Source organism: Prionailurus viverrinus, chromosome D3 (genome assembly GCF_022837055.1).
Source record: "Prionailurus viverrinus isolate Anna chromosome D3, UM_Priviv_1.0, whole genome shotgun sequence".
NCBI lineage: Eukaryota > Metazoa > Chordata > Mammalia > Carnivora > Felidae > Prionailurus > Prionailurus viverrinus.
Genome location: NC_062572.1, coordinates 33,368,382 through 33,388,995, shown reverse-complemented (window position 1 = coordinate 33,388,995; position 20,614 = coordinate 33,368,382). Strand labels below are relative to the sequence as shown.

At 37.8% G+C, this 20,614-nt stretch overlaps 1 protein-coding gene across 1 annotated transcript; it reads left to right on the top strand.

Moving 5' to 3' along the window:
* Nucleotides 1-316: 316 nt before the first annotated feature.
* PSMG2 (proteasome assembly chaperone 2) lies at nucleotides 317-20,255 on the top strand. Its single transcript, XM_047827162.1, has 7 exons — nucleotides 317-486; nucleotides 3,757-3,928; nucleotides 7,520-7,578; nucleotides 10,418-10,536; nucleotides 11,377-11,550; nucleotides 18,996-19,116; nucleotides 19,949-20,255. The coding sequence occupies exons 1-7, from the start codon at nucleotides 430-432 to the stop codon at nucleotides 20,045-20,047; spliced, it is 801 nt and encodes a 266-aa protein (XP_047683118.1). The 5' UTR covers nucleotides 317-429; the 3' UTR covers nucleotides 20,048-20,255.
* Nucleotides 20,256-20,614: the final 359 nt, after the last annotated feature.

Here is a 20,614-nt window from a genome sequence, read left to right as displayed (position 1 = left end):
CCGGGCTGGGCGGGAGCCGAAGCGGCGGCTGCGGCGGCGGCTGCGGCTCTCAACTGTTGCTTTCAAACGGCGCGGACTACCAAGCCTCGGGCTGCCCCCAGCCCTGCCTGACCACCTCCACCTGCCGCTCCCCTCCCTCGGGGTCGCCACCCAGCAACCTCAGCGCTCCCCATCGCCCTGCCCTGCCGGGGTCTCCGCAGGCGCTGCCGACCCCCATCTCTTCCCCACTCGCGGGCCCCTTCCGCACTGCGGACCGGCAGGTAGCTGGACGGGCCCTTCAGGACCCCACGCCGAGCGACTCCACGGCCCCGCCCCGCCCCCGTCGCTAGGGGCTCTGGGGACTCCAGCGCGCGGACGGAGCGAGGCGCTCGCGTCGCCTGCGTTTCCTCTAGGTCAGTGCTCGCCCAGTCCTTCCATTTCGGTGCGACCATGTTTGTTCCCTGCGGAGATTCTGTCCCCGACCTCGCTGGCTTCACCTTCCTAATGGTGAGTCCCCGCTTTCTCGAGCTTGGCTTGGGGTGCTGTCTGTCGGGAGGCGCCTGGGGGGCCGCCACCGCGCCTCGAGGTCTTTCACTCGCCCTGGGACAGAAGACCGTGCTTGCTTAAAACGGGGAGGTTGTCGCTAGAGTCCGGGCTGCAGAAAGAATCTTTGCTGGCGCTATCACCAAACGTTTCTGAGACTAGAGTTTGTAGTCTTAACTGTAAAACGTAATGTGTTTGATTATTGTTGGTAACGTTGTACATAGGTTGTGCGGGCCATCTTCTTTTCGTTGTATCCTAGAAAATCTTTTTTTCCAGCTAGTAGCAGAGCCTTTCTTAAGCTGGCAGGGCTTTGTCATTAACCAGATAACTACAGAAAAGGAAACCTTGCCAGTACCTAACACACGGTTTTATTGCTCCTAAAATTGCCCATATTCAGTCACTATTTCAATAAACAGTCTATTAGAATAAGACTAGACTAGGTCCTTGTCCTCAAAGAGTGTCCAGTTTAGTTGGAAACACACGTAAATCAATAAGGGCAATAAATGCTAGGATAGCACTTTGTAAAGGGCACAGAAGAACCCTAGGATTTGTTGGGAGGGGGAGGGACACAGGGACCCGTTAAAAAAAAAAAAAGCTTCATATGTAGAATCTGGAAAAAAAAACCCAACTTTATAGATAAAGAGAACAGGTTGGTGGTTGCTAGAGGCAGATGAGAATGAGAGCTGCTTGGATGAAATAGATGAAGGTAGTCAAAAGGTACAACTCTACAGTTATAAATAAGTCCTGGGGATGTAATGTACAGCATGGTGACTGTAATGAATAGTACTGTAGTGTATATTTGAAATTTGCTAAGAGAGTAGATCTTAAAAGTTCTCTTTACAAGGGGTGCCTGGGCAGCTCAGTTAACTCTGACTTCAGCTTAGGTCATGATCTCACAGTTTGTGAGTTCAAGCCCCACATCTGGCTGTGTGCTGACAGCTCAGAGCCTGGAGCCTGCTTTGGATTCTGTGTGTGTCTCTCTTTGTCTTAAAAATAAATAAAACATTAAAACATTCTTTTAAAAAGTTCTCATTACAAGAAAAATTTGTATCTGATTGATGTTAAGTAAACATTGTGGTAATCATTTCACAATATGTATATATTTATATCAGCTGATATATGTTTATACCTGAAACTGATACACTGTTATATGTCAGTTATATCTTAATTTTTTAAATGATGATAATCACTTTTGGGCAATCCTCACCTTAATGCATGCAAGAAATATCAGTGAATGCTAAAATTTGTGATGATGTACTGTTGAAGGAAATTTTGTAGTATTTCATAGTATCTCTCTGAAAAATATTTGTTAATCACAAAAGAGAAAAGCATCCTTCCAGGAGATATCTGGCAGAAGAAAAAAAAAAGATTCGTGGGGAAAGTAATGTCTAAGAGATTATTGGCGGTAACCTTGACCGTTATCAGTAAAGTGGCAAAGGGAGGGAAGCCATATTGGAGTGGGCTGAATAAGTGGAAGAAGAGATAGAGAATACATGTATGTATTTGTTCATTAATTCAGAGATAAAGTGCCTGAATGCTTGTGCTTTAGTGGACAGCTGTTGGGAATTTTGGTTATGGAGAGACACCAAGAAGTGAGGTGGTAGCTAGGGGAGTATGTAGGATCAAGGGAGGGTATTTTAGAAGGAAAGATTATAGCGTGTATATATATATATACACACATACGTACATACATACATACACATACTGATGAGAAGAATACAGTAGTGAGGAAAGTGTAGAGTTACAGGAGAGAAACAGTCTAAACTAAGTAGCAGAATCCTTGGGAAGGGTAAGGGAATTACAGAAGATAACCAGGAGATTAGTAGATGAGAGCAATGAGAAGTGGGAGACCACTCTGAGGGACCCAGAAAAATAAGAGGAAATGGAGATGGGGGAAACAATTGCTAGAAGAATGCAAAGGAAGGGCTATATTAAAGAGATAAGTAGAATCAATAAAAATTAGCCATGTATTATAAGTAGTTGGTAGGAGAAAAGGAAGAAGTTTTTTAGTTTAGGTAATTGAGTAATTGTTTCACTTTTGAAATACAAAACATGAGGACAAGTTTGGGCAACAGTTTAGTTTTGTACATGTTGAATGTGCATTGCCTATGAGAGAATCATGGGGAGATATCCATTAGTCTCTGGAGTTGAGATAAATGTTCTGGGCGATAGGTAGAGGTTTGGCGGTTGGACTGTTTGAAGTCATGGGGGTAAATATGTGTGTGTGTGTTCAACGTAAAAAGAAGCTGACTCTAACCTTTATGCACTAACAAAGCAAAGGGAAAGATGACCCAAGAAGCCTTTATACTTGCTTTCTCACTGCGTGAAGTGTTTTTTCCCCTGGTCTTCGTATGGCTGTCTTCCTTAAGTCTCCCAGGTCTATAGTTGACTGGTCACCTAAAGTCTTTCCTTGATCACCCTGTTTAAAATTGCAACCAAACACATATACACTCTCACTTAATTTTTCTCCATAGCACTTACCTCTGTATATAGGCATATCTCAAAGATATTGTGGGTTTGGTTTCAGATCACAGCAATAAAGTGAATATCACAATAAAGCCAGTCAGATGAATTTTTTGGTTTCCCAGTGGATGTGAAAATTATGTTTATACTATAATGTATTAAGTTTGCATTATGTCTAAAAAGACAATGTACATACCTTAATTTTAAAATATGTTATTGCTAAACAATGCTGGCCATCATCTGAGCTTTTGGTGAGTCATAATCACCATAGATCAAATGATAACAAATATAATAATAATGAAAAAGTTTGAAATATTGAGAGAATTACCAAAATGTGACAAACACAAAGTGAACAAATGCTGTTGGAAAAATGGTGCCAAAAGACCTGCTTGAGGCTGGGTTGCCACAGACATTCAAGTGCCATAAAATAAAGTACGCCTGTATTTCACTATTTTATTATATTTAACTACTCCCTTACTAGAATGAGAGTTCCACGAGGCAGGAATTTTTATCCGTTTGTCTTCCTGCATTCCTAGTGCTTAGAGCAATGATTGGCACATAGTCGGTTTTCAATAAGGTGTTAAACCAATAGTCTCCAAAGTAGAGGAAGCCCCTGCTGACACCTTGTTGAAGCTAATGCAAAGAGTCCATATTTAGTTCTGATGCACCTGAGCATAACCATTCAGATGTAGTCCTGTGATTATTGTCTTCTGTCTAAGCTTTTAAAAGTGCTGCTAATTTTGATTACTTAATGAACATTTTTTATTTCAGCCAGCAGTATCTGTTGGAAATGTTGGCCAGCTTGCAATAGATTTGATTATTTCTACACTGAATATGTGTAAGATTGGTTACTTCTATACTGATTGTCTTGTGCCAATGGTTGGAAACAATCCATATGCAACTGCAGAAGAAAATTCAACAGAACTCAGTATAAATGCTGAAGGTATGTAAGGTTTTGCATGTTTTATTCTCTTACAAGGAAGAGTTGTTTTAAATCAGAAATAGATTCATTGGATATTGTTTTATCGCATATATTTATTTAGTGCCAGTTTTGTGCAGTATTTATGACCTGGTCATATTGTCCTATTGTACATCATGGTTTTAGTTCTTAGTCTTTTCTAAATGGCAGCTCCTAAGATGACTGTACTTATATTTTTTACTAGAATTTGAGATTTCCTTTTTTTTTTTTTAACATAAAGGTTTTTTGTCCTTCTTTTATCCTCAGTTTTAATTTCTGATCTTTCTGGCAAGTATAAGCACCACTAATACTAGAGAAAGGGGTAAAGAGAATTCCACCGAGCTCAGTCCTGTATGTTTAACATGTGCTACCTTACGTAGGCCTGATAGTTATCCTCTCATGTTATTATAGAATCCATAATAATATAATATTGATAAGGCTCAGAGAATTGAGTTGCCTAATACTACTAGTAGACATAGGCTTTTACCATGCCATAAATCTCCATAATTCCTCATTGCACTGTCATGTTTGTTTTAATTGGGGAACACAGTTGACATTGCCGTGACCACTGTGTTTATAATACAGAACTGCTCTGAGTGAGTGGGGGAAAGCTATTGATCATGAAGCACAGGAGCACCCACTTGCTTCGTTTGATGACAAGGTGCTCTGTTGGCTTCTCAGTGTTCTGTTTACCATAAGACTGAATTCAGCTATTGCCTTAAAGGATAAAGTACTAGAAATAGTAGAACTAGAATTTACATACTTCCACTAATGATAACAACTATCATTTTATATGAGCTGAGCACTGTGTGCATTAATACTCTTTACATGTATTAATCCATTTAATCCTCACAACCACTCTATACGTAGTCTTATAGATGAGGAAACCATTGTACAAAGAAGTTAAGGTGACATGACTAATAATTGGTGTACCTGAGTTTCTAATCAAGGCTCTGGCCCCTGAGACCTGTTTCTTAAGCACCACACCACCCTGATGGACCTTCACACTAGTGGAAGGCCCACTGGCTTTTCTCGGACACAAACTCACAACAAGGCAATTGGCTATGTCCTTTAATCTACTTTATCTATTTTTAAGATGAGGTATTTTGAAATAAATTATAGATATCATGACATTCCACCTCTAAATACGTATTTGTCTTTTTAAAGAACGTTTTCTTTATAGCTAAAATACTATCACATTTAACAAAATTAGTAATTTCTTAATATCTTAACTATACCCTATCCATATTCAGACTGTTCCAGTTTACCCCAAAATGTCCTTCAAAGTTAGTTTGTCTAAACCAAGACCCACTAGGGGCACCTGGGTGGCTCTGTTGGTTAAGCACAGAGCCTGGAGCCTGTTTTGAATTCTGTGTCTCCCTACTGCCCCCCACTCACACACTGTCTCTCTTTCTCTCTTTCAAAAATAAATAAACATTAAAAAATAATAATAAAAAAATAAACTAAGACCCACCATAGTACTTCTGATTGTTATGCCTCCGAAATTTTTTACTGTAGAGCAGCAGTCTTTTTTTTTTTTAATCCCTTCATGAAACTAATTTATTGAGGAAACAACTAGATCCATTGTCCTATTGAATGTCCTATCTTCTGCATATGTCTTATAACTTCCTTGTAGTGTCATTTATCTTGGTCCCCTAGTGTCTGTATTTTCTGTAACTTCTTAGATCTAAAGCCTTGATTAGATAAAAGCTACATATTTTATACCAGAAAACATGAAAGGTGATGTTGCTTTTGTATTGTATCACCTCAGAAGAGAAAAGTAATGGGAAGCAGGATCTTAAAAAAGATTTTCCTGATACACTGATGATGAATATGAGTGCTAATATTGTAGGAGGTGGTATGTCTTACATTTTGCTCACTCCCTACAGATGTATCCTCTTCCCATTAAGTCTGTTGAATTGCACTAAATGTGCACATCAGAGATAGATTACAGGCCTAAGTGGCTCATGTTTTAGTCCCTTTCCCCTAAATTTGTGCTCTTTTCCCTATTTCCTAAATTTCTGCTCTTACCTCCTTTGTCCTGAAAATACCTGGAGGTCATTAGGCTTGCTGCTGCAGCATAGCCCCTAGTCACTACCCCAGTCCAACACTCCCCAAAAGAGCTATAGCTGGAGAGACATGATCTGCCAAAGGATTTACTGGAGTCTGGGTTATTTGTAAATTATTTTACAGTAACTAAAATTTTACTCTTCAGCACAGTGGCCTAATCATGCCTCTAAGAAACTCCATATTTTGTCCTTGGTTCTCATTCTCAGAGGTGAGGTTGGGCAGGGACATGTTAAGCGTCAGCACAGTAGGCCCCCTTGTAGAATGTGAGTGAAGGTTGTGGATCCTTTTCCTTGAAGAAGAGCACACACCTTGACTCAGAAAATTTTACATATTATCTTGCATGTTATCTTTCAAAAACTTCTAAAGAACACAAACGTACCTATTCCAGGGATTTTATTATATGGCTAACATTCTCTTGCACTTTATTCCTTCTCTAAATCCCAATGAGTGTTGCTCTTCTCCAGAGAGAAGAGGGGAGAATAACTTTTTTTTTTTTTTTTAAAGAGAGAGAGAGAGAGCAGGGGTGCCTGGGTGGCTCAGTCGGTTAAGCGTCCGACTTAGGCTCAGGTCGTGGTCTTATGGTCCGTGAGTTTGAGCCCTGTGTCAGGCTCTCCCGATAGCTGAGAGCCTGGAGCCTGCTTCAGATTCTTTGTCTCCCTTTCTCTTTGCCTTTCCCCTGTTCTCACTCTGTCTCTCTCTCTCTTTCTTTTTCTCAAAAATAAACATTAAAAAAAAAAAAAAAAAAGCGTGTGTGAGGGATAGGTGCAGAGGGAGAGAGAGAATCCTAAGCAGGCTCCCGCTCAGCACAGAGCCTGACATGGGGTTCGATCTTACAACCCTGGGATCATGACCAGAGCCAAAATCAAGAGTTGGATACTCAACCAACTAAGCCACCCAAGTGCCCCTTTTTGTTTTTTGTTTTTAGCTAAGAACATTCTTTTTTTTTTTATGTTTTATTTATTTTTTTGAGAGATTGTGCAGGTGGGGCGGGGCGGGCAGAGAGAGAGAGAAGGATAGAGGATCCGAAGCAGGCTCTGCGCTGACAGGCTGACAGCAGAGAGCCCAATGTGGGGTTCGAACTCACAAACTGTGAGATCATGACCTGAGCCAAAGTAAGACACTCAACCGACTGAGCCACCCAGGCACCCCTTAAATAAAAACATTCTTAAGAATGATTTCATGTGTCATAACACCAGAAGTTTCCGGGGAATTCTTCCCTGATTCTACAATCACAGTCAGAAGAAATATAATTTTATATTTTCTTAACAGTTAACCTTTCAGAAATGAATCTGTTATATAGAATAAAGCCCACAGGTGCATTTTAAGGTACTTCTAAAATGTTCTATTTTAACTGAATGATATAGTTCATATGTTTTATATTTAATTATTGAAAATATTAGGTATAAAAGTTCTTACAATTCAATTTTAGTTTTTATGTTAGTAATTTCACTTGTATAACTCCATCATTTTAACTCTCATGATTTCATTTTCTTTTTGTCTTTGTAGTATATTCATTGCCTTCAAAGAAGCTAGTGGCTCTTCAGTTAAGATCCATTTTTATTAAGGTTAGTATATTTGTCTTTTTAAGTTGATTGAAGTGAAATATAATGAGAAAATACTAAGTATTATTAAGAATTAAGATTCAAAACTCAGTTCTGCTCTTTTTACTGTATGTACAGTTAAGAAAAGTCTGATTCTATAGAGAACCAATCTTAGAATAGGTGTTACCATCATTTACTGATTGATTATATTGAAAGGAAATGAGGCATACTGTTTGGATCTTATATATTCCCAATTTAGGTAACATGGGTGAAAACATTTAAACAAACGAATATTTTGGATTTAGTCCATTTGTATTACATTTCAACCAGTGACATCTACGTATAAATTATGTACATGTCAAAATAAATTCTGAATCTAACTTCTTTCCTCTTCCACCACTACCACTCTTGTCCAAATCACTGCCTTCTCTCCTACCCCTAATTCTATTCTTGCTCTGCCCACTTCCATAAATACCTAATTGTCTGCAGATAGCACCACCAGTTATCCTTTAAACCTAAATCAAATCCATCACTTCTCTTTTCAGACCCTCTGGTGGTTTCCTGTTTTCATCCCAGTGAACTCCCAGCCCTTACTGTGACTTATTAGGCTCTACCTCTGTGCTGGTATGGTAGCCACTATCCACATGTAGCTATTTAAATTTTGATTCATAAACTAAAATAAAATTAAAAATTCAGTTCCTCCTTCACACTAGCCACATTTGAAGTTCTCCATAGCCATGTGTGGCAAGCAGCTGCCATAAAGAGCACTTCCATTATCACAGAGAGTTCTCTTGGATAACTGCTTTACTTAATCGAACTTAGAGCCATTCCTGTTTGCTCATTACTGGTTTCCCTCTTTCATTAACCCTGCTTTAGCCACACTGGTCTCCCTGTGTTGTTCAGACAGATTAAGCTCACTCCCATCTCAGAGTCTTTACATTATTTTCTCTGCCTGGAATACTTTTCTTCTAGACACCTAAATGGTTTACTTCCTTCAGTCCTTGCTTAAATGCTGCCTCATCAGAAAGGCCTCCCCTGGCTACCCTATTGTCTTATCCTGGGGTGGTTTTCTTCACAATTCATCACTATTTAGAGTATCATATATGTGTTTATTATCTACCTCTAATATAAAGTAAGTATTCTGAGAGAAGTGACAGTGTATCACTCACTCTCATATCCCCAGCTTCTAGAAAAGTATGTAGCATGTAGAGGAGCTCTTAGTAAATGTTGGTTGAGTCGATTAAGGTACCATCTGTTAAGAAGGTCAGAAAATTATCAGCTTTCTGTTGCCTCTCCCGCATACTCCATCTTAGTTATATTGTTATGTAATTGGAATCTCATGGCATGTACTTTATGTCTAGCTTCCTTTACTCAACATTCTGTTAGTGAGGTCCATCCATGTAGTTCGAAGGAGAGGTAGTTTGTTCATTCTCACCTCTATGTGGGATTCTGTTGTATAAATAAGCCATAATTTATCCATTGTACTGTTAATGGAATGTTAGATTTTTTTCTAGTTTGAGACAACTGTGAATAGTGCTATGATTATTTTAATATTCATATTAGATCCACTCTTTACTTTCTTTAGTTAACAATACCATACCCAAAGTTTTGCAGTGAGAGTTGCTAATATTTTTCCATTATGCTATGTGGCTTTTTCTGTTCTCTTCCTAATACCAGTGTAAGTTCAAGAATTAAGAAAGACAAACATGTCTGAATGAAATTTTTGGTAGATGGGAATAGTGATTTCAAAATAGCTAACATTTATTGAGCATTGATTTCTTCACACCAATATGGCTGTGAGTACTTTATATATATATTACTCTACATAAGCATCTCGACAGTGTGACAAAGCAGGTATTAACATTATCCTCATTTGTAAAATGAGATTTCAGAAAACTGAAACACAGTTTTTTAATTTAATCAGACTGTACCATCTCCCTAGTTGAAGAACTAGCTATTTCTTATCTGCATTTTAAATTTTATTGAATAATTATTTAATAGCGGTCTGTGAGAAGAATTTCCATAAAGTAGTTTTCCCCCCAAAATTGTATAACCCACTTCCCAGATTAACCAACTGTTAATAGCTTGCCATACCTGCTTGATTCTCTCTCTCTGCATGTGCATGCAGTTTCCTTCTGCCAAATAATCCAAAAGTAGGCTGGTGATGTTATGATATTTTACCCATAAATAGTTCAGCATGTATCTCTCCTTCATGACATTCTCCTTCACAACCACAGCAGCATTATCACACCTAAGAAAATCAGCTCTTAATGAATTATTCAGTAGTATCATAAGACATATTCAAATTTCCCCAATTGTCCCCAAAATATTCTTCAGTTTTGGAACCTTCAATCAAGGTTCACATGTTACATTTGGCTGTAACATCTTTTTAGTTGTTAGCCTTTGACGTAGAAGTGGCCTCCTTTTTCTGTTCTTCATAGTATTCACTCTTTGAGGATTCATGCCAGATGTTCAGCATCCTGGATTCACCTAATCATTTCCTGATCAGATTCAGGTCAGAAATTTCTAGCAAGAAGATCTCATAGATGACCATGTGATAGTTTTTAAGTAACGATAGATTAAGTAGAGAACTGGGAAATTTTCCTTTGTCCATCAGCATAGAATTTTTTTGAAACTAGATTTCTTGTGATTTATTTCTTAATTGTAAAGCTACAATAAACAATTCATTGCTCTTCGTCTCTCACCTTCAGTTTAAGGACAGAAAAGTGGAAGTAAAAATAATTATAATTTTAATACATAAATTATCGTCACATAAAGCTAATAAAATATTTTATATAATACTCATTATATGCTAAGATCTAACTTTTAGACTTTCTTTTTATTCTTTCAATGGTATACGAAGTATAAATCAAAGCCATTCTGTGAAAAACTGCTTTCCTGGGTGAAAAGTAGTAACTGTGCCAAAGTTATTGTTCTTTCAAGCAGTCATTCATATCACCGTAATGACCTACAGCTTCGCAGGTATGTTTTTGCCTTTGAAAAGTTTTGTTTTGATTTATGCAATATTATGATGGTGTCTATTAAAAAGCTAAAATAAGTTTTAAAAGTTAGGTATATTTTTACCTCCCCTCTCTGGAATTTAGAAAGATGATAAAGTCAGGAGATAGGAGGGAGTATGGTTAGTAGTGTTATGGTTGAGGCAGAAGGAAGGCTTTGGTGTAAAGATATAGATTGTTCTGGAACTGTGCTTCGGTGTGTGGTGACATTACAGAGCTGAGCTGATAAAGAGAAAGAGGAGAGATTCATTGGATGATTTTTGGAAAATTGAATTCGTATTTCTATTTATTCAGTCATTGCAGAAATCCAGTTGCCTCTAAGTATAAATCAGGTATGTCACACTGAATTCCTAAATATAAGGCAAAGTATCCAAGAGATAGAAATATAAACTATTTCATTATCATTTCCGCACCTATAAAATTATGATGAAAAGCATTAGCCAAGACTAACCTTTCAAAACTGGAGCTAATTTCTAGGAATCTCACAATAAACATACAATTCTAGGAATCTCACAAAAGTCCTCTTGGCCAGAAGGGAGCATAGCTTGTGGGAAATTGATGATCTTCATGCTGACCTTGCCTTAGTTTAAGTGGGCCTGGGTCCTTATGCTCTCTCCTAAGTGTGTAAATAGCAAGCCAGAGCAATATTTTTATATGCTACTCTTCCGTAGACTGCTGAAACTTGTGCTTTGCTTTTGCAACAAAATACACATGGAACAAATAGTATTTGCTAAAAGAACTGATACTTGCCTTAATGTTCAAATTTATTATGTTTTTAAAAACTGAATTATATGATTGCTTCTAGTACTCCCTTCAGATACCTGCTTACACCTTTCTTGCAAAAAACTGTTCAAAATAAAATAAAGAGCCTGAACTGGGAAGAAATGGAAAAAAGCCCATGCATTCCTGAAATAGATGATTCTGAGTTTTGTATCCGTATTCCTGGAGGAGGTATCACAAAAACACTCTATGATGAAGGGTGAGTTTGTCTGTTTGTTCATTTGTTCCCCCACCTTATTTAAAAATGAAAGTAGGAAGGGCTGGCTCAGGCTGTAGAATGTGTGACTCTTTGATCTCTGGGGTCACCAGTTCAAGGCTCACATTGGGTGTGGAGCCTACTTAAAAATAATGAAAGTAAGATAAGTGGGAGAGTGTGTTGGATTACTTATCAGAACTTTGAGAATATGTTTATATCTTTACACATCACATAATTTAAGTGTGGTAAAATATACGTAACATTAAATTTAACCATTTTTAAGTGTACAATTAAGTGGCATTAATGCATTTACGGTGTTGTATATCCATCACCATCTGTCCACTTTCAGAACTTTGTCATCGTTCTAAACAGAGAATCTGTACTCATTAAATAATAACTCCTACTTATTTCTGCAAAGCCCATACTAATATCTACACTTTCATTTCTGATTTTAGTAATTTGAGTTTTCTTTTATTCTTAGTAAATTTTGTTGATCTTTTCAAATAACTACTTTTGGTTTTATTGATTTCCTCTATTGTTTTTCTGTTTTCTATTTATCTCCACTCTAATCTTCATCATTCCCTTTCTTCTGGTAACTCCAGGTTTAGTTTCCCTTTCTTATTATAGTTCCTAAGATGTAAACTTAGGTCATCAATCTGAGAAATTTCTTCTTTTTAAATACATGCGTTTACAGCTGAAACTTTTCCTCATACTCTACTTTAGCTGCAACTCTTAAATTCAGCATGTTGTTTTCATTTTCTTTCTCCTGTATTTTTCTGATTTCCCATGTGATTTCTTCTTTGACCTATTTCTTCCTTGACTGTATTAATTTCCATATATTTGTGAATTTTCTGGTTTTCCTTCTGTTGTTGAGTCCTAGTGTCATTCTACTATGATTGAAAAAGACACTTTGTATGATTTTCATCTTTTTAATTTATCAAGTCTTATTTTGTGCCCTACCAAAGGTCTGTCCTGGAGAATGTTTCATGTGCACCCGAGAAAAATGTGTATTCTGCTTGTGTTGAGTGGGATGTTCTGTATACATCTGTTAGGTTTAATGGGTGTATGGTGTTGTGTAAGTCCCTCTATTTCATTATGAATCAGTCCGTTTGTTCCATTATTGAATGTGGAGTGTTGAAGTCTCCCAACTGTTATTGTAGCCTGTGTCTAATTCTCCCTTCAATTCTATGTCTGCTTATATATTTTGGGGCTCTTGTTTTGTGAATATATCTTTGTATTTATCACATCTTCTTGGTGAATTGGCCCTTTTATTCAATATATAATGGCTTTCTCCATCTCTTATAACAGTTTTTGATATTTTGTCTGATATTTTTACAGCCACCCTGCTCTCTTTTGGTTACTATTTGTGTGGAATATCTTTTTCCATCTTTTCATTTTCAAACTATATGTGTCCTTATATTCAAAGTGAGTCTCTTATAGACGGTAAATAGATCATTTTTTTAATCCATTCTGCTAGTCTATGTCGTTTGATTAGAAAGTTTAATCCGTTTGCATTAAAAGTAATTACTAATGAAGGACTTGTTATTCTATTTGTTTTCTGTATGTCTTATACCTTTTTTGTTCTTCATTTATTGCTTTACTGCCACCTTTTTTATAGGGACATCTTTTGATTCCCTTCACATTTCCTTTTGTGTATATTCTAGAGATACTTGCTTTATGGTTTCCATGGTGAGTGCATGTAACATTCTTAAGTTGTAACAGTCTGAGTTGATACTAACTTCAGTTGCATACAAAAACTACTACTGGTCCCATTATGATATTGTCACAAATTACATCTTTATATATTATATGCCCAATAACAGATTTATAGTTATTTTTGTGCGTTTTTCTTTTAAATTCTCTGCAGTCGCTCTTGATTGATCTTTGAGAATCACTAACAGTTAGCAGGCAAGTGAAAGTAAAGGAGGAAACTAGAAAGAGATCTTTTTTTCTTTAAGCCCCTTTTTGTAAATTGACTTTTATGACTTATATGATGGCCCAATCTGCCATCAGATTTGTAGACACTTACACTATCCCCATTTTTGCCTGCCTTATCCCTTAGCTTCCTGTTTCATATGACCCGAGGCTAAATTTAGGGCTAACCAGTAGGCCTTGCTGTATGCTTCAACTCCCTCTGACTTTTCCTCCTTGCTAGGAGTTGATTTGCCTGGTGGGTTCATGGAAAACAGAGCCAACGGTGTTTAGAAGCTGGCTTCTACTGCTAGTCTACTCTCTGCTCTCCCATGAGGAGACATGAATAAGGAGCACCACTTGTGCTGTCAGTGGTGGCTCTAGAGAAGTGGGCAGAGCTAACCTTAGAAAAAAATTATGTCCCCGTTACCATTGCTGAAAGTCCACCAAAAATCTGCCTCCTTACTTAACATAATAAATTTCAAGAGTATAATCCTAGCCTTGCAAAGTAGAATGACTGGTTTGCTTGCTCTGAAATCTGCATTGTGATTTCTATATGACCTGAAGAAGTCATAATAGTAACATAAGTAGTAATGGTGTTAGCAAATTATGTGCCTGGTACTTTCTGTGCACCTTACATGTATTAAATTATTTAATTCTCATACTGACCTTATAGATATGTGCTATTAACTACATGTTATAAGCAAAAAAATTGAAGGGCTGCAAGGTTAAATAACTGCTAAAAGCCATATGAGTAACATGTGGCAGAGCCAAGATTCAAACGTAGGCATCCGGCCCCAAATTCTGCACTTTTAACCACTTCACTCTAGAGCTAGCACTCATGGTCCAGGATCATAGTGAGCTTTATTCTTTGTCTAAAAGTTGAACCTATTCCTTGTTATTTGTAATTATTTATGCCCCTGCTTCTTTCTGAAATATCTAAGACTTCTGTCAGAAAGGATACAGGCATTTCAGCTTGTTTTCCCAATACACCTTGTTTTGCCCATTTCTGGCCATACTTGTGTACCATTCCAGCTTTCTCTTTTTCCCTTAAAACCTGCTCATTTCTTTTCACTTTTCTTTTTTTCCAGTCTGTCACCCATTCGTGTTTTTACTTCTTTTCCTGTCTAGCTTATTGCTCATCATATAAAATATCACTTCAGCTATTCTTTTACCACAGCCTGGAAGCCATGGCTACGTAATCATTCTCTGGCCTGCCCTGCAAACCACCAGCTTTCAGTCCTTCTTTTGCTTCATTCAGGCCACATCATTTGTAGCCTAGACTGCTGTTAGTCTGATTGGGGTGTCATAGCAAAATAAAATCAGCAGGGTGGCTTAAACCACAAAAATTAATTTGCTCACAGTTCTAGAGGCTAGAAGTCTGAGATTGGGGAGCCAGCATGGTTGAGTTCTGGTGAAGGCCCTCTTCCTAGCTTGCAAATGGCTGCCTTCTGGTCGTATCTTCAGATAGCAGAGACCTCTCTGATTCCTTCTCTCCTTACAGAGCCACAGTGCTGTCAGATTAGGGCCCTACCCTTATGACTTGGTTTACTCTCAATTACCTGTGCTGGTCCCACCTCCAGATGGAATTGCATTGGGGGTTAGGGCTTCAGCATATGAGTTTTGGAGGGGTGTGAGTTTAGTCTGTAGCTGCTGCCATCAAGATCTCTTGATTGATTCCCCCGCCTCCTTCATTATGACTCCGTTTAATCCATCTTCAGTATTGCTAAAATCAACCTTCTGAAATTCAGAACTGGGGCACCTGGGTGGTTCAGTCAGTTAAGTGTCCAGCTTTGGCTCGGGTGATGATAACACAGTTCGTGAGTTCGAGCCCTGCATCAGGCTCTGTGCTGACAGCTCAGAGCCTGGAGACTGCTTCAGATTTTGTGTCTCCCTCTTTCTCTGACCACCCCCCCCCCACCCCGGGCTCACTCTGTCTCTCAAAAATAAACATTAAAAAAAAAATTGAAAAATTAAATTAAATTCAGAACTGATCACAACATTCCCAGAGTAAAATCCATCAGCAGTGGGGCGCCTGGGTGGTTTAGTCGGTTAAGCATCTGACTTCAGCTCAGGTCATAATCTCACAGTTTGTGAGTTCGGGCCTCGTGTTGGGCTCTGTGCTGACAGTTCGGAGCCTGGAGCCTGCTTCAGATTCTGTGTCTCGCTCTCCCTGACCCTCCCCCATTCATGCTCTTTCTCTGTCTCAAAAATAAACATCAAAAAAAAAAATTTTTTTTTTAAATCCATCAGCAGTTTTACTTGCTTTGTGCAGAATCTGGTTCATATTTCTTAATGTGTCATATAAGGCCCTGCAGGATCTCCTTGCCTGGCTCATTCCTTGGTGCCCTGGACTCCAGCTAAGCTACTAGCAGTCACGGTTTCCTAAAAGCTGTCTCATTCTTCCTTGCCTTGTCCCATGTACTTTCTCCTATTGTCTCCCTTGCAAAAACCAACCCAGTTTCTAAGAGTCACCTCGTACAGCACTCCTCTGTGTCCTTACATGCTTCTCCCTTCTGCACAAGGAAGTTACTACTCTCTTTGTATTCCTACAGCTCTCTGCGCCTTCACCCTGACTGCTTAGTTCTTTACAAATTAGCCTCCTCCTTTTGCTCCACTCAGTGTTAATGATCTCAGACTTGCCATCTTGCCATAAGCAACTGGAAATTGGACAAAATTAATGAAACCACTGTTTTTCAGACTTGGACACCAGGCAGCACATAGTTGTGATCCCTGAGAGAAGGCAAATAAAGTCCTACAATTGCCCCCAACTTTCTGCTTGGAGATATTTTCTGGACTACAACACAGGGAGGGGGAGGGAACCTGAGCAGACCAGTCTTGCTGATTTGAGGAGACAGATATCAGCATTGGAGAATGCTAGGACACTCGGAAAGTACAAGGCAGAGAACCATAGAAGGACTATTCAGAAGAGCTGTAGGGGTCTCTCTGAGTCTTTGAAGTCTAAGCCACACATGTGTAGGGTAAAATGTGAGACCAAAGAATAACTTCTGGGTAGTTGTAAACTTGCCCACAGAGTTAGCAACGGTAGCAAAATATTATAAAAGTTAGACATAGTCATCATAGAATTTTGGAAAATATAAAATAGTCCAAAGAAACTATATTTATAATACTCAGTTCTGGGGTGCCTGGGTGGCTCAGTTGGTTAAGTGTCCAGCTCTTGATTTCAGGCTCAGGTCATAATCTCACAGTTGTGATGAGATTGAACCCTGCATCAGGCTTCGTGCTGGGCATGGAGCCTGCTTAAGATTTTCTTTCTCTCTCTCTCTCTTTCTCTCTTTCTCTCTTTCTCTCTCTCTCTCTCTCTTTCTCCGCACCCCCCCCTCGCCCCTCTCCCCTTGCATGCGCACATGCTCTCTCTCCCTGTCTCTCCCCACCCCCCATATATATGTGTATGTATATATATATATATATATATATATATATATACACGTATATATACGTATATATATGTGTGTGTGTATATATAACGTATCAGAAGTAACTACCATTATTAATTTTTCATTTGTTCTCTTCCCAACTCCTTTAAAAATATATCTGAATTAAATGTACATATCTGCAAGATATACCATGTCTACCTTTATAACTTTAGAGTTCATCCTGTTTAAAAATGTTTCTCACAAAATCAATTTTCTTTTAATTTTCTAACACACATCTTTTATTCTCTTATAATCAAACCCTTGTTCAATGTTCAGTGTAATTATACATTCACTGCAATAAAGAATTTTTGAAATTGAAAAAAAACTCATCATAGAGCTTATATAATTTTGAATCCTTTTTTTTCTTCCTCAGTGCACATCATGAATATTTGCTAAATTTTTTGTAACATATATATTTTGCCTTCCCATTATGAGAACAAATATATATTCTGATCTCTGGAAAAAATAATATTAGTTACTCTAATAATAAGGGGTGGCAGTGGTGTGGCTGACCTGAAATCCCATATATTTAATGGGAATAGAAGTGCATTTATAATTTAATAATGGATGTGTCTAGGTTTTAATGTCACAAAGTAATAAAATTAGTCATTCTCCACTTTTCATTTTTAGAGAGGTCCAGAGGATGGTATTAAAACTATTATGCTACTCTTTGTGTTACAAACTAGTAGTGGAGGCACTGTAAATTCAAGACCATACTTCTTCATTTTTTAAGGTCGAGCTTTGAAAATGAAGGCACAGCCAGGGAGGCTAGCTAGCCTCCTCTAGGCAGGATCCATTTCTAAGGAATGTGTAGGATCTGGAATCTTCTGAGTCATCACAGCTCACAGTGCTTCCATACAAAGCTTGAGAGCTTCTACTACATATGGAGATGATGTAATTTGCTAACAACTTCCAATTTATAATATTTAGAGACTGAGATGCTACGTTAGCCTCTCCTAGTACATCTGAGACTTCTGAACCTCCCTATCAGAGTCTTCTCCACATCTGATATCCCCTGCTTAGGAACCCAACTCACTTTATTTCTGAACCTCTCTGTCAGTCATGTGCTCTCAAGTTTTAGCATCGTATTTTTCTCCTAGTTTTTGATTTTAGTGTATTAGAAAATATTTTTGCTTTTGTTGGCAAACAGGAAGCTTTTTGCATTGATTTACCTCCATCTCATCACTAGCTTGAGACATTTATAGCAAATAGGAGACTGTTTTGGAGTCAGAAAGACTCAGGTTCAAGTCCCACCTCTGCTACTTCCCAGATACAGAACTTTGAGCATGTTAAATATGCTTCAAGCCCTTCAGTTACTTCATCATACTGGCTAACACATTCATAGTATTGACTATGTATTGAGCATTGTGTTAACCACTTTCCTCTACTGCCTCCTTTATATGTCCCAACAACCTGTGAGGTAAGTTCTGTTGTGTTCCCTCTTTTACATATGAGACACACTGAAGCTCTGATTAAGTAACTTGCCTGACATGTCTGGTAAGTAGCAGAGCTAGAATTTGAATCCAGGCATTCTGTCTGTGTTCCCATTATTCCAAACTGATTCATTTATAAAATGGAGATAATTACAACTTCCTCAAGGATTGCTGAGGGATTGAATTATAAAATATGCAGACAGTCCTTAGCACATAATAAATCACTCAGTAGATAGAATCTGTAAGAAATAGCAATAAGTTTTTTTCCCTTTATTCCACACTTTTCCTTCACTGCTTTAGATTATTAATAACAAGGGTATTATTTTCTTTCAGTCCCTTTGCTATGGTGCTTCTGAAAATCACTGTCTCTACAGCAGATCTGGAGAGTAGATCAGAACATTTTTCAGTGGGGATGTTTTTTCATGCAGCCCTGTGTGATACACAAATTTACATATGCCCATGGTGGGCATTAATTACATGGCTTCTAGTTCTATCCCCACAAATACCATACATCTGGGGCAAGGGGGATAAATAAGTGCTCTTACTAGGTGGCATCTTCTCCTTGCCTAAAACCTGGCAGATCGTCTTAGCTATAAAAACAGGCACACTGGAATCCGGGTCTTATATCAGTAGAAGAATACTTAATTTTTCTCTGTATTTATTATAGCTGTTCTAAAGAAATCCCAATGGTGGTTCTGCTGAAATTTGTGTCAGAAGGAGACAATATCCCAGATGCTCTAGGTCTTGTTGAATATCTTAATGAATGGCTTCAGATAATCAAACCATGTGTAAGTTTTACTACATTTAAGCCTCTGATTTCTCCAGTTATGTATTTGTAAACTTGTATTTTATATTCTATATAAGTAGGCCAAATAAGTGAAAATTTGACACATCTTTATGTAAAATTTAGTTTAGCTCAGCTTTTGAAAAGATAAGAGAGCATTTAACCAACCAGTTATCTACAGTTGTTTCATTAAAGCTGATTTTCCAAAAAAGGAAAACTTTTAAGTACTTCATGGTATTGGTCACATTGCATTAATCATACCAGACATATTTTTACAAGAATAAACAAATTTCTTTCAAATTCAGGATTTTTTTTTCAGGAAAGCAAAAGATATTTATGTAAGCAATACTGTAACTATTAAATACATATTATAATTAAAATACTTTTCTCTGTTATAAGAGCATTACACCCAGGGAAATCAGTTAGCCTTTAGGCATAATAGAAGCACCGTAAGGCTGCTTTATATGATAGGTACTGTTTTTTAATTCATGCTTTTGCTAGGAACAAATTGATACAAATCACACAGCACTGATTTTTTTTATTTTTTTACCTCAGTTCCCTTCAAATTTGATTTTACTGGATGGACTTCACCCATAGCCTTTCTGGCATATCTTTATGATTTGGAACTTAAGGAAATCTATCTTCAGTTAATATAGAGACATGGAAATGTATTGCTTTGTTTTTACTTACAGTGAAACACAACTAAAAGTGTCAAAGTCAAAAAGAGCAGAAACAAAAAAAACTAGAGAAGGGGTCTTATGCTACTTAAATGTGAAAAGGGGATTTCGTGGTAAAGTTGAAGGATTAAACTTTTTTTGTTTTTTTTTTTTTTTCAGTTACAGTGTGATGACCCCACAGCATCTGCCTTGCAGTGGAAAATGCCAAGTTCATGGAGATTACTCTTTGGCAGTGGTCTTCCTCCTGCGCTTTTTTGATCTGTTTTCAGTTTTATAACTTATGTCTCAAGGTACTTATTACCAACACAACTGTTAAACAAATATTATCTGAGAATGTATTAGGAAATAAATCTTTTCACAGAAAATCTCAAAAAAAATGGATTAACAAAAAGTTGTTTTGCCATGCATTTCAGTATTTACAACAAATGTAAATTTTGTACAATAAAATATTTCCTAAGTAACTTTATTTGAAATGTGTCCTTTTTTTTTTTTTTTTAAGTTTATTTTGAGAGAGAGAAAACAAGCAAGCACAAATAGGGGAGGGGCAGAGAGAGAAGGAGAAAGAGAATCCCAAGCAGGCTCTCCTGCCAGCACAGAACCTGATGTGGGGGCTTGAACTTATGAACCCATGAGATCTCAACCTAAGCCAAAATCCGGAGCTGGACACTTAACCAACTGAGCCACCTAGGGGCCCCTCTTTTGTTTTTTATTAACTCAGACTTCTGTATTAGTTTCCCATTTCTGCTATAATAAATTACCACAAACCTAGTGGCTTAAAACAATACAATTTATTATCTGGTAATTCTAGAAGTCAGAGGAATCCAA